At 38.0% G+C, this 14,663-nt stretch overlaps 1 protein-coding gene across 1 annotated transcript in view; it reads right to left on the bottom strand.

The window, feature by feature from the left end:
• Positions 1-14,663, bottom strand: part of ADAMTS19 (ADAM metallopeptidase with thrombospondin type 1 motif 19) — a 236,229-nt gene that overhangs the window by 186,885 nt on the left and 34,681 nt on the right. The window contains exon 3 of the mRNA XM_042958856.1: positions 2,563-2,728. Within this exon, the coding sequence (XP_042814790.1) occupies positions 2,563-2,728 (166 nt within the window). The remainder of the gene's footprint in view (positions 1-2,562; positions 2,729-14,663) is intronic.

Raw genomic sequence — 14,663 nt, 5'->3', positions numbered from 1 at the left:
CATAAGTACAGAGAATAAGCTGGTGGTTGCCAGAGGAAGGGGGATAGGGTGATGGGTGTAACAGGAGAAGGGGATTAAGAGGTACACACTTCTTGTTTATAAAATACATGAGTCACAGGGATGAAAATTACAGCAAAGGGAGTACAGTCAATAATACTGTACTGGCTTTGCAGCGTGAGAGATGGTAACTCCACTTATTGTGGTGAGCACTGAATAATGTACAGGTTGTCAAATCACTATGTGGTACACTTGGAACTAGTATAACACTATAAGTCAACCATACTAAAATTAAAAAAAAAAGTTTAAGGTAACTGAAAAAGAGTACCTAGCAGGAGTGAAAGTGAAGCTATGCCTTGAACCCAGGGGGGGCCTCTGGCTCTCAATCTCATGTGCCTTCTCTATATTATTTTTTCATAGAGAAACACAACAAAGTCATCCTAAAGTATGAAGTTTCCTGTTCAGAAAAGATATTCATGAAGTCAATACACAGCTACATACTATACCTAAGGCATTAAAAGGAGGAAGGGGAAACAGCGCAAAGATCAATGTGAATACACGGAAATTTTCTGATTCCATTGCACAAAGGCAAAGTCGAATTATACAAAGTTGAATCATGTGTTTAATATGTTAATACATCAGCCTGAAGTCATAAGGGAAGAGCTACAATTAGACATATTGGTATAAGTAAATGAAGGCTTTATTGCACACACTGCTAATTTTAAAACCATTTTCTCAATTCTGGACCTTTAAAAAGTCTGAAAGTAGGCAAACTCAGTAGATCACCCAACCGATAGTTTGACACTCCGTGCCTGTAAGTGCTTGACCTAAGTAGGTCAAATGATACAGAACAGTCATGCCTTAAAAAAAAAAAAAAAAAAAAAAAATAGAAACCTTATGAGCAATGTTTGTCAAACATGAACTGTGTATTTGTGCCTTATAAAACTATTAAAATTAAGAATTTTCTAGAAATCTTTTCTCTGTGGACCATAGCACACAAAGCCTTGTTTGTGTCATCCTGTACATGAGTAATTAGAACAGCTGGAGCTGACTACGATTTGAAAGTTGCACAGCGCAGATATTTAGTATAACCCATACAAGACAATTTCCTTAAATGGACTAAATCCAAGTTGTTGCTATCATTCCTCAACACAAGAGCCTTTCTTTGGCTTGTTCGTAATGCTATGACTTCTGTTGAGCAGTTTTATCTCCTTTGTGCCTGTATTTCTTAGAACAGAGAAGAAGGATGTGTTTCACTTAAGTTGGCTCGATCATGTACAGCAAATAGTGTGGCACAGAGGTAGGTGCACTTAGGCCCTTTTGAAGACGATTCCCATTCAGACTGATACCATGAGCTTTCACGAGGGAAACAGAAGTCACACATTAATTTGAGATAAATATATTTAAACAGAAATATATTACAATTCTTTCTGAATCTGAACACCCCAAACGAGCAATGATATGAACATCCTATCACCTCTGCAAATGTTACTGACTGTCACAAGTCATATACCTAAACTAGCCTCAAATACCATAACCAATTTTAGATTTGGTATCTTGGCAATAACCACACTCACACCTAATTTTAAATGTGCAAGTCAAGTTTTTATGTCTTTACACCAAAACTTCTTCAATAAATTCCTATTTCCTCAGATCCTAACTGGAAATATTTCTTGTATCAGTGAATAGTCACTGAGATGTCTGGATTAGATGTGTAAAAATTTTTCCTAGGGACACTTCTAATTATTTTTTGAAAGCTGGCTATGGCTTTCAGGTCTTCCTTACATAATAGAAATCATTCATTTTCCTTACCGTTCCTGCTAACACACATACCTCTGCCAAAGGAAGTAAGAAAGCGGACAAAACAGTCAGCCCCATTTTATTTCTGTGAAGAACTGGCAGACAAACAAACAGAGACTAGGATTTGATGGCTGGAAATGTTTATGAGCTTCTGAAAAGTCCAGATTTAAGGTATTTTGATACTGAGAGCAAATTCAAAGAAATAAATCTTTACCCTTCTTCTTATTACACTGTTAATTTTAACCTCCAAGATGATTTTTACTTGGGTCAAACAGGAAAAGAAAAGAAAAAGAAAAAGAAGAAAGAAGTAAAAGAGGCATCTGGTCAAAGGAAAGAGATAGCTATGATGTTCTCAAAGAGGTGGACTAAAATAAGGCCATGAGCTCACAGTATTCAGTTTCAGAAGATCTCGAATTCTCTCGGTATCATTTCTGTGCCAATGAGGTGAATAGCATACTACAAGGAACACTTCACAATTCAAGAGAGATGCATGTTATACATTAATCTCTGAACCCTTGTGAATTTCCATTTTTTGACATTAAAATGTAGTACTTTGTAGAAAACTAAAAGAGAAGTCTAAAATAGATACGTTTAATTGTTATTAACCGAAGAGACTCCGCATTTTGAGCAAGTATAAAACTAGAAGAGTGATGGATGAACAGAGGGACAGACGGATGGACAGATGGAAGAAAAGGAAGAAAAACAATTTAGTGTATTCATCTCACGTTGCATATTTGTTAAACCCCTTTCAGGAGAAGGCATTACCTGAAATGATACCACAGTAATGACTGTGAGGAGCTGACTTCTCTGTGACTTTTTCCTCCATGGACCTTTTCTGCCTATATACACGGTGTGGGTGACCCGTTATGGCCATTGTATCATTGAGTGGTTCAATAAATATGAAGTCCTCATTGAGCTGTATAAATCCCATCTGGAATATATAACATAAAAAGATATATAAGAAATACTATTTGAATAAATTACTTTCTAGGCTTTCCTACCCACACACACTCTATTTTCTTTCACATATGTGCATACATTTTTCTAGTGAAGCTATTTCAGCAACCCGACTAATAAGGTAACTGTCTTCCCATGTTATTACTTCATCTTTACATACTTTATTGTGCTAGCATAAACTTCATTTAGTTAGACTTAGCCTGTGTGGGTGGGAGGCTAGATGCCAGCAACAGATGCACAGTAAAAATTCTGGAATGTTAAAGGCTCACTTTGGGAGACCCATGGGGTCACTTACATGTAGGCATGTACAGAAGAGCAATACAGTTTTTAATTGCATGCACCACACTGTCCAACATTTCAATAATCACTACTTAATAAAGTAATTCACGTAACATGTCAAAGCAAATGCAGGGGACACAGCATTGAAACGATCGTATAAAATATTCTTAAAGGCTTCTACTAAACATTTTTAAAACCTCTGAACAGTAAATTACAGAAAAAAAATGAATCATCACTTACATAAGCATGTTTCATTTCATATAATGCCATGTTTTTAAACTTAGCCAATTGTGGACAGAGGGCTAAAAACTGTAAAATACGTTATTATCAATAAAAAGAACTTACAGCAAGTAGGTATCCTTTTATTATATTGAAGCTAAGCCTAGTCATTTCTTTCCTTCCTTTTTTAGAACATAAATTTATATTATAACTAGGAAAATATTCCACACAGAACATATGACTTGACCTTTTCCATTTTTATTATTTTACTCTACTGTAATATATATTACTTGTATAAAATACATATGATACATATATTTGACCATTCTGTTAACTCTTTAGTAAACAGTTTTGACGAAATAATCCCTCGGAACCTGCATTGTTCACACCCAATCTGCTATCAAAGTTCTTCTGTTTTGCATTGATCATATAAAAATCACATACAGCTCATTTCAATTTGATCCACTAGAACTAGCACAGTAATAATATACTTACTTCTTCAGATATAGTAATTCTTCTAAACTGAATATTAAGAAAAATTGAACCTACACTAAAAAAGTATCTTTTCTTTAAAAGCACAGAAGAGACTTTTTCTCTTGTTTTAATTATTAAAGTGTATTGCATCTTCTCTACCGGAAGACCAGGGGATTGCTAATATGCTATCTCATTTTATTCTATACCAAATTGATGTTACAAGACACCTTAAGAATAATCTAAAAATACTTCTCACTTTTTTACTGCATTTTTATAACACCAATAAAAATCTCAAGTATTAGAATAATAGTTCCATCACCTCTATCTGTCCCCTTCTCTTTTTCTGTTTCTCCCTCTCCTTCTCTCCTTTACACACACACACACACACACACACACACACACACACACACACACAGGCTGGAGGTGGGGATAATGGGGAAAAGATTTACTGTGATGATTCTTGTAAAATATCAGGCACATATCATACACTTGGGGCATTTGTTATGTAATTTTAATATGACTTCCAATGAGTCCTTTTATTTTCCACACATGGTTTCATTGTCTCACATGTAAAACTAGGTTGAATTTTAAAGTAATTACAAGAAATCCAAACAAATTTTCCTCGGAACCTAATGTGATAGAAAAAAAGGGCAATAACAAATATTTAAAACTTGAAACAATAATCACTAAAGATGTAGGAGTACATCTACACATGGGTGGAGGATGGATCACGGTATATATTGATCCACACTGTGAAAACACAAAAATGTCCTACTCTTATCTCATATCAGTATGCTTCTGAGGTTCAGTCAGTACTGAAGGTCACTAATAAAACAGTGTGGCTGATGATTAAAACAGTAAGTATTATGATGCTCACTTAGAACATCTCAAGTAAACATGCTGAATTTCCCTAAATCATACATTTATAATCTGATATTCTTTCAAAAGGTTATAAGTATTAGATTTAAAGCAATAAATCAAATAAATTTAATTGCATACTATCATATAAAATTTAATGACTTGCAAAAATAGATTTTGGACTTAAGATTATTCGGATTCATAGTCTACTACTAGCTAAATAACTCTGATAAAGGTACAGTGACTTTATCTATACAACAGCCCCATAGGGTCATCTGGAACATTCACTTTGGAAAAGCCCATGTAATGCTCCTTTCATAGGATCTGAGACTGGGTAACCACTCAATAAATGTCCACCATAATTTTTATTTCATTAATTAGAATAACCAGAATAAATCAAAACATCCAAACATTTGACTGTGAACTGAAGACCTCAAGAGTCCAAGGAATCAAAATTGACTCACCTTTGTATCCCCATGTTACCATGTTAAATATTTTCTAAAATAGAATTTTTTAACATGGGATTTGGAAACCTCTTCATAACAGAATTATCTACCGTGTTAGAACTTTATCTCTAGGCATTTTTAAAAATGAGAAGGCTACTTTGGAAAAGGAAAAAAAACGTTGGAATAATTATAAATGGTGACTCACTCATTCAATACATATTTACTGTCTGACTACAGTGTGCCAGACTCAGTTCAGTCCAGGGAAGATTTAGCACCAAGTGCTTAGTGTTCTTTCTGCAGGGAAGGAATTTCTATCTGAGACGAGAATACTATCCTACAGCAAAGGGAATGCTCTAATGACTTACATTAAAGCAGAATTAAAAAAGTCTTGAGGTTTTCTGTGTCACCACAAAAGCCTCACTTTCTCACTAACCGAACAGAAATGCATTTCTACGCTGTGATTTTACAAGCCAAGGGAGAACACGAATCTCTGTTAACCTCTGGGCACCAGGGCCCCTGTGTTCGACAATCCACAACGATGCAGCAATCACCGTAGTGCAAGCATTGTCCTTTCGGTTTTAGGAGGAAAGAAAACAGTATGTGAACGAATATCGCACAGCAACACATCTAAGATAAATGCAAGCTTTATAAGCATTTTTCTCCCAGATTGCTCTTAGATTTTTCAAAATGATTTTCCCTATTCTGAGACACTTCACACAAAATTTGGAAATGAAATTAAGTTTAACAGGTGTCCCTTACCTTATTTCTGTCATCATGTGCATATTCTCGAATGGTGGCATCTGTTCTTTTGTCATCGAATGTTATCTTTCATTTCACAATTTAGCAAGAATTTCAGTATTTTGCAAATTTACCATCACTTACATTAAATCAGTTACCGCTCATTTCTTTTCTTACTAGTTCTGACATTTTATTATTCTCTTTAGATGCCTCTGTGCTTTCTTAAATAAACAACCAATCATACTGATCTCCATGTATATGCTTTGACATTGTCACTAAATTCTAATCACAACATGAAATTTGATTTGGTTCATGTGCCAAATACACTGTTGGTGAATTGCTTCAATTAACCAGTATAAATGTTTCATGTGTTCAAATTCAAGTTAATTACGGTCTATTAAATAGATCCCAAAACTCTAATGTAAGCATAACTTAAAAACAACTTAAAGGGGTGCCTGGGTGGCTCAGTCAGTTGAGCATCAGACTCTTGATTTTGGCTGAGGTCATGATCCCAGGGTCGTGGGATGGAGACCCGTGGGGCTTCATGCTGAGCATGGACCCTGCTTAAGATTCTCTCTCCCTTCCCTCCTTGACACAGGCACTTGTGCACACACACACACACACACTCTTGCTGAAGAAGAAGAAGAAGAAGAAGAAGAAGAAGAAGAAGAAGAAGAAGGAGGAGGAGGAGGAGGAGGAGGAGGAGGAGGAGGAGGAGGAGGAGGAGGAGGTGGTGGAAGAGAAAGACTTAATAATTAGATAGCAACATTTTCTAGGTAATGTTTTCTAGGTAAGCTTTCAATGGACTGGCTTAAATTTGTATGAGGTTCATACTGCATTTTGTGAGTCTTTGATAATGTCCTATTTTAAAAAGTATAGAGTATACCATAAGAACTCAATAGCATAATTGTTAAAGGACATGAGGAATGTCATAATAATCATCATAATTTCAGGATATCGGAAGAGTCTTGAGTGATAGCAGAATCTGGATAAGATGAGGGCAAGGTTGTTCCCTAGGAGAGGAGATATTAGGAACAAAGAAAAAGAGAATGTGGAGTCTAGCTAACAGTTAAGGAGACGCCTGGCTTGTGCAGAGATGTGGGAAAATGTAGCCAAAAAACAAGAGGAACCCATATAACTGAAAACATCAAATGACAAATTTCTTAACAGGAAAGTCCGAGTCCTGAGGTTCTGAGGATGATTACTGTCTGACCATAGGTATAGTAGTGAATTAGTGAGATACTGAAAGAGGCACATGTTTTCTTTCTAAACAGCCGTTAGAGAAAATGCTGAAAAGACGTGGCATCATGATATGCTTGTAAAACCACTGCAGACAAACATCTGATGCTCTACATGACCTGAACTTTGGCTTTATTCCCTTAAGTATCTTCTTGTATGGCAATGGTATAATATGTATCTTAGTAAGTAAATAAAGCATCATATAGTCCAGAGTGTAAGCATTTGGATTGATGTAAGTTGAAACTTTCTTCAAAAACTGTCATCTTCAATATTACTATGAATAGGAGCGATTTTTCATGCATTTGTGTACTCAACACACACACGCAAGTCTATGAAAATACACTTATGACATCTTATCTATCCTATTGTCTTAAAATACTACCCTTCTCTTCCTGACTCTATTCTTTTGATGTTTCCCCTTTACGCCCACAGAGGGAAACTGTAAATCCTTAATGAAGATATATAAGGTATAAAAGGTCATGATAAACTCTTGCCTACCTCTCCACCTTTATTTTTACTACTTAAACTTTATATATAACCATAACAAACACATTTTAACTGTGTGAACAAAGTACATTTTAACAGTTTTCATCGTACGTTTTAGTTGTATGCTCATAACTTGGTACAGTGCACATGCTGCTTTCTCTTTCCAGAAAGTCCTCTTGGTTGTTTCTTACAACCCAGCCAGTCCTGTCCTCTCTTCAAAGTAATCCTTGCCTCCCTGATCCACTTCTACACTGTACGTTTCCCGTTGTTCCACTATTAAGTCCACTCTGGTTACGGTTTTCGTGTGTCTTTGATCAGACCAGAACTACTCTGGGGGAAGGCTTTGGGCATAGTGCTCGGCATCACAAGGCCTGGTACACAGCAGGAGCTCAGGAATGTTGCCTTTAACTCAATATATTATTCCTTTTTGAGATTAAAAGAAAGCACATCCACTCACTGTTCTCAACAGCATCTACTCCATTGACTCCACTTGTAACTCCATCTGAGGGGAAGTCACTACTTGATTTCTCCCCTCTGGCATTCCCAATGTTGCCTTCCTTGGGAGCCCAAGTTCTATCTTTAGGAAAAGCTGTCATGTGACCACATTGTTAACATTATTCTGTTTTCTTTCCTTGCCAAAGAGCTTCAGAAAGCATCGTGAAACTACGAAGGTAGAAGGAAACTTAGAAATCATCCGGCCATCGCTGGAGTTTTAAAATCAAGAAAACCAAGACTGAGAGATGTTGCACGACGTGCACAGAATCACACAGAGAGTTCATGTGAGTGTCAGGACTGGAATCTAACGCTCCCAATTTCCAACTTTGTTTTTGGTTTTAATACATCTTTCTAAATTTGCTTGCTACCTGCATTCTAGTTCCCCCATTGAACTCTGGAAATTGTTCTGAGGCCACCCACAATTTCCTGTCCTTTGTTCTCCTCTGTAAGGCATTTGACCCTTGACCATTTTTCTCCTCCACGAATATTACATTGCTGTAGCTCTCTTCTCTAGCAACTGTTTCTGTTTCCTTAAACAGGTCATGGTCCTCACTCCAAGGCAGGTCTTTGGTCAGCAACTGCTATCTTCATTTATCCCTCCCAAAGGTTTTAGAACACCCTCTACAGAGACAATACCCAAATCCCCAAAACTCTTCTCAGCCCAATGCTTCCATATGAGAGCCACGCCCCTCTTTGCTCACTTCTCACTATCTCTCTTGAGATGTCTGATGGTTCTCCCAAACCAGGGCCTGTCTCTGAGTTTGTATCTCTGTTCATGACTCCAACTTTTTTCTAGTTACCGAAGCTGAAAAAATTGAGTCCTTTCTCTTCTCTTTTCAAACTTCTTTTAAAATATGTAGAAGAAAACAACAATAGAAGAAACTAATACGCTTGTGTATCAGACACTGTATATGCTTGATTTCATCTAATCAAATAGCAAGCTTGTGACACATATGCTAGCCTCACCGGTTTTACTGAAAAAAGTGAGTTTCAAAAAGATTTATTGTGTCCCAAGGTCACAAATCAGTATGTGGTGAAGACAGGATTGAAACAAAAGACGGCCTTTGTGAGGCTATCTGAGGAAGCCTAGGCCCTGCCATATGACTATTATTCCAAACAACTCTCATCTTTAAAACATTTTGCACTGAGGATTTGACATCAAGCACAACACCTCACAATTGGGAGACGTCCAACATTTGATATCCATAGTGAGGCCAGGCCCCATCCCTTACAAAGCAGAAGACAGATATACTACATTAGGCTCTGAACTTTATCTTGAGCTGACTGTTTAATATGATGAGACATATAAGCTGCCGAAGGCACAGGGGCTTTCTGAGTGGGCTGAGGGTTCCACCTCCAGGCCTCCTTCAGTGCTATGTGCCCAATGACTCCCAACACCCCCAAGGCAGATATAGGGACAATATTTCAACGTGTTAAGGTTTTAGTTTTTCTTTCCTTCTTCCTTTGTTTTACAACTCTCTTTTCTATTTTTGTTCTTCAAACGTCTCCTGATTATAAAACCAGAACTTTTAAATAGCAGAACATTTAAAATATATAATTAAAAAAAGAAAATCATTGTCCCAAATCCCATCATACAGAATTACACAGGTATGTGTGTGTGTGTGTGTGCATTTCTAGTCTATTAACATACATACAGACACACAAGTATATATGTGGGCATGCACCTGTGTGTATGCAGAGATGTGCCTCTACACATGCATACATGTGTTAAAGTTTTATAATCTCCTTTATTTTTCCATTTAAGAACAGCTTAATAGCTATTTTGTTTCTTAACGGCATTAAGCAATCTCTAAAGTCCTGGCTTTTAACTGCTGAATAACAGTGTATCCTCTAAATATATCATAATTTTATTATCTATTCATTCATTGGACCCTCTATTCAAAAATTCTTATGAACATTGACTTTATTTAGCCAGAGGTCAGGGGGCAGCTGTGATCCAGGCTGGCAAGACTTGTCACCAACTTACATATACTCCAGGAAGGGATACAATTTGCTATTTACTCAACTGGGTCAATGTAACACACACAATTGCTCTATCACTATTAATAAGATTTACATTGACAGTTTATACACTTATTTATGTCTGTGTTCTATTTCACACACAAAAAAAACAAGGTTCAAATATAGCCTGGAAGTATCCCCCCCAGATACCTAAGGGACAAAGCAGAAACTGAAAGTGACCATCTGAAGAAGATGAATTAGTCCTCTTCAAAGGGTAGATATGAGAGATCCAGAGAGACTGAGGAGCATCTCTGAAGAGGACAGCCTCCCCAAAACCCACAAATGTGGCCCAGGAGAGACAGGAAGTCACCATGTTATGCACTTGTCAAACATAATGCTCAGCACCACTATCCCATGACACAATTACAATGCCATGACACCGTCACCATACCATGACACCACTGGTCACCCAAACATACTCCGCCTTCCCTCCTCCCTTACGGTTACTGTCCTAGAGGAGCCAGAGGAAGTTCAGTGCACTGAGCAGGAGGAATGGAAGTCCTAGGTGGGGAAATAACAAGGACTCTTGACTTCACTCCCCCTTCTTCACTGCTTGTGATTAGCTCTAAGCAAGCCACCATGTGAAGGGCATGGGGCAGGGAGATTTTAACTTTAAATCAATTTAGATGGTTTAATGCTTTGAGTGTGAATATTTTAATTACCAGACTTTTTGTGACTAAATTTACCAAGTGACTTCTCACACCCTAAGAGTGAACAACACCAGAAAGAAGACGGGGCGGGGGGAAGGGGGGAACAACAACCACCCCCCACGTTCATTATGATATCCTTAAGTCCTATTTGGTCAATGAGAAGTTAATTGTGTACAGTAGGAATTCAGGGGCCAAGTATTACAAGGGTTAGAGAGTGATGTGGAGAATGTCTTTTGGGTGAGGTGACATCTGAGCAGAGATCTAAATATGAGAGTTGGCCAGGCCAAGTTATAGGGGAGAAGATTCCAAGCAGAAGGAGAAACAAAGACCCTGAGATGGGACTGACATAGCATGTGTAAGGAAAAGCAAGGTTACTAGGGCTGGAGCAGAGAGATCCCCAGGAAAATAACGACTGGAAAGGAACCCGAGACATTCCATGGCAGTATCACTTATCTGATTCATATTCAAAAATAAACCCTGATGAAATCCTCCTGTGGTTTGTAGACTATCTATCTTTTCTGGGACACTGGTTACAGATTTTACTACGGGATGCTTCATGATGAACTTCTATGCTGAGTACTTTCAACAGTCGTATTTCATCTCCGGAATAATTACACAGAAATACATTTCACTCCCACAAATGAAAGAAAAATATGCATTCTCTCCCACTTTATTGAAAACCATTGCCCTCCTCTAACTTTTCCCCATAGTTTGACAGAGATAGGGATTTTAAAACAGTTTCAAAATGTTCCTTTTTTTATTTATTTCAATCCCAGTTAGCATATAGTGTAATAGTGGCATTAGGAGTAGAATTTAGTGATTCATCACTTACATATAACACCCAGTGCTCATCCCAACAAGTGCCTTTCTCAATGCTCATCACCCATGTCCTTTTTGACTCCATTACAGATAAAGAACATCATAAGTAAGATTATAAACAGAAGCTGTTCTACGTTGAAGATGTGAAAAGTAGTAAGAATAGTACCACTTTTTTTGGTACAAATGGTATAAAGACGAAAGTGAATGCTCCATCCTAACATTTAAGTGTCCAAAATGGGTAACCTTTTGTTATTAGGATGGTTAGCTCAGTTCTCATTTTCTAGTCTAATTTTTGCTTATATCAAGAAAAGCCATTAATTTGGTTTTCATATACTTTCCAATATTCATTCACTTTAATGAATTTTAAATTAATCCCTTGGGATTTCTATGGATTCTTTAAGCATGCAAAAAAGGAAGTTGAGAAACAGTGAGCAAACTCAGTTTTAAATCTACTTCTAAGCTTATGTATCAGTCCGGCCAAAAGCTGTTATGTTCTACTGTATCTTCCTGATGATTATTTAGTATTTGTTGTAAATGCACCTACTGAACACCTGTCCCATGACAGTATGCAAGGCACTGAAGATTCAATCTGAAAAGAGATTTAATCCCTGTCTTCATGGACCTCATCCATTAGGGGGAAAGACAGAAAAAATCAGGCATTCAGACAAATGTACTTAAGAAATTGAAACGGTGAAAAGTAGCATTGAAGAAACAAACACAGATCTAAGAGAAATAAAGCAGAGACTGAGTTGCTAGAGAGAGTGGCCCATTATGACCTTTCTAAGGAGCAGACATTGGAGACAAGACACAGAGGAGCCAGCTGTATGAAAAAGACTGTAAGCAAGAGAAGACTGGTGTATTTAAAGCAGCAGATGCCATCATACATGAAGACTATGAGCCTGGAATACACATGAGAGGAGTCCAATAGATTGACTTGGTGTTTATAAAAGCGTATACTTTTTAACTGTTGTTTATAACAACATATGTTTGTGCTCCATGTTTATGTCACAGTAAAACATATTTTAAAAATGAAAACCAAAGGTTAAATAATGTAACAGTATTACTTAGCAATAAAGAGGCAAGGAACGTACTAAAAGAATGTTGAAAGAGGTTGAAATGCTCAACACTTGCTGGGGAGGCCACTGCTGTAATTAAAGCAATAAATAATGGTGGCATTAGTGAAAAGTCTATCAGTGAGGAGGGCCTAGAGATGAGCCAGGCCACCGTTAAAGAATCGACGGGGAGACTGAGGCAGTGGCAGGAGTCACAGACAAATAATGATAGCAACAAAAGCAGAACAGAGGGTTGTCAGGGCATAATTCATGGAGAGCTCTGAAGACTATGATAAGACATTTAGATTTTATTTGAAATGTAATTGGAGGCAAGGGACAGTGGATGGCATGTTTAGATAGAAATTTTTCAAGAAAGCCATTCCTGTTCTTTTTTTAGAAAACATATTATAAGAGGGCGCCTGGGTGACTCAGTCGGTTAAGCATCTGACTTTGGCTCAGGTCATGATCTTGCGGTCCGTGAGTTCAAGCCCCGTTCAAGCCTGCTTCATATCTGTGCCTCCCTCTCTCTCTCTGCCCCTCCCTTGTTCGCATTCTGTCTCTCTCTCTCTCAAATAAATAAACAAAAAAAATTTAATAAAAAAAAGAAAACAAATCATAGGGTGACAAGAGTAGAATCAGGAAGCCCAGTTAAAGTCAGTTATCACAATTAGTAGAATCAGGAAGACCAGTTAAAATCAGCTATCACAGTTCAAGCACAAGCCTATGGTGACTAGAGCAAAAAAGCAACACACGGTGGCTGAACTAAGAATGTGCAGAAAAGTAAATACATCTGAGATGAATTTTAGATACTCATACAAACCGGAGGGCAACCACTCAAATGTGTTAACGGTTTAGATGTTGGGATATGGAGGGACAATAACACAGGGAACTAAGGATGACTTCAGAGTTTCTGGCTTAAGTACTCCAGAATGGGAGATACAGGTCTGTAATTGACATGTAAATGTAAGTACTGAGGCTAAAACAGATTTTAGGAGCAGAGATTCCAAGTTTCTGATGGGATCTTATTAGATGTGATACATCTGTGACACATCCAAGTAGAGAAATCAAGTAGACAGTTGGAGTATGGAGTTTAGTGCACAGTTTTGAGCTGGAGACATATGTCTGAGAGCTATCAACATAAAGATAATCTTTCAATCCACAGAGAGGAGTGATGTTACCCAGAAAGGGAGTATAGAGAAAGGGCAAAAGAGAGCCTAAAACCAAACCCAAAGGACCCTAACACTGGGAAAGAGAGAAGGAATCAGCAAAGGAGACTGAAGAGGAAGGGCCAGTGAGCTTAGAAGAAAAGTAGAAGCTTGTCGATTTTTTGAAATAAGAATTAACCCTTTCTAGAAGTGGCTTCAAAAGAAAAAAGCCTGGGTGGCTCAGTGGGTTAAGCATCCAACACAGTTGGTGAGTGACAGCTGACAGCTCAGAGCCTGGAGCTTGCTTCAGTTTCTGTGTCTCCTTCTCCCCATTCAGCTACCCCACTCATGCTCTGTCTCTCTCTCTCTCCCAAAAATAAACAAACATTAAAAAAAAGAAAAAAGACAGGAATAAGCTCTCGTTCAGTTCACTCCAAAGAAACTACTGCCCTCACCCACACTGCTCAGGTTGAAAATGTGGGAGTTCTACGCAAGATGGTCAAACACATGTGCTCATGTTTCTTTTAAATTCAACAGCAAAAACCAAGTGGAAAAACACTCCCCTGCCTACATCAGTCAGGGTTCCCCCAAAGCCTAACAACATGACTTTTGTTTTGTGGCAAATAAGAGAATTTTACATGTTTCATTTTGTTGAGTCATGAGGAGAATTTGAGTTTGTTAACTAACTCGGCTTGCCCTGTGGAGGTTTTTGAAGTTGGCTTCCAGCTTGCGGCTCACCCTAGCACTTAATGAGCTGGCGCGTACAGTCAGTGGTACACCTAGTTGTTAAAGGGTTAGTCACTTGGTGATTGTGCAGACCCACTCACCATGGTGATGAGCCCTCACTTATCTCATGCGATTCCAGCCCAGTTATGTGCTTCAAGCGCGACCGAATGAGACCACTAAGGAAGCAGCACAGCTGTGATGTGGGGAAGCACTCATCACTGCCAGGTCTTACTGGTGACCTCACAATTAACGGAGACGTTG

The sequence above is a fragment of the Panthera tigris genome, chromosome A1 (assembly GCF_018350195.1).
Source record: "Panthera tigris isolate Pti1 chromosome A1, P.tigris_Pti1_mat1.1, whole genome shotgun sequence".
Taxonomy (NCBI): domain Eukaryota; kingdom Metazoa; phylum Chordata; class Mammalia; order Carnivora; family Felidae; genus Panthera; species Panthera tigris.
The sequence above is the reverse complement of the archived record's forward strand: the minus strand, read 5'-3'. Positions and strand labels throughout refer to the sequence as shown.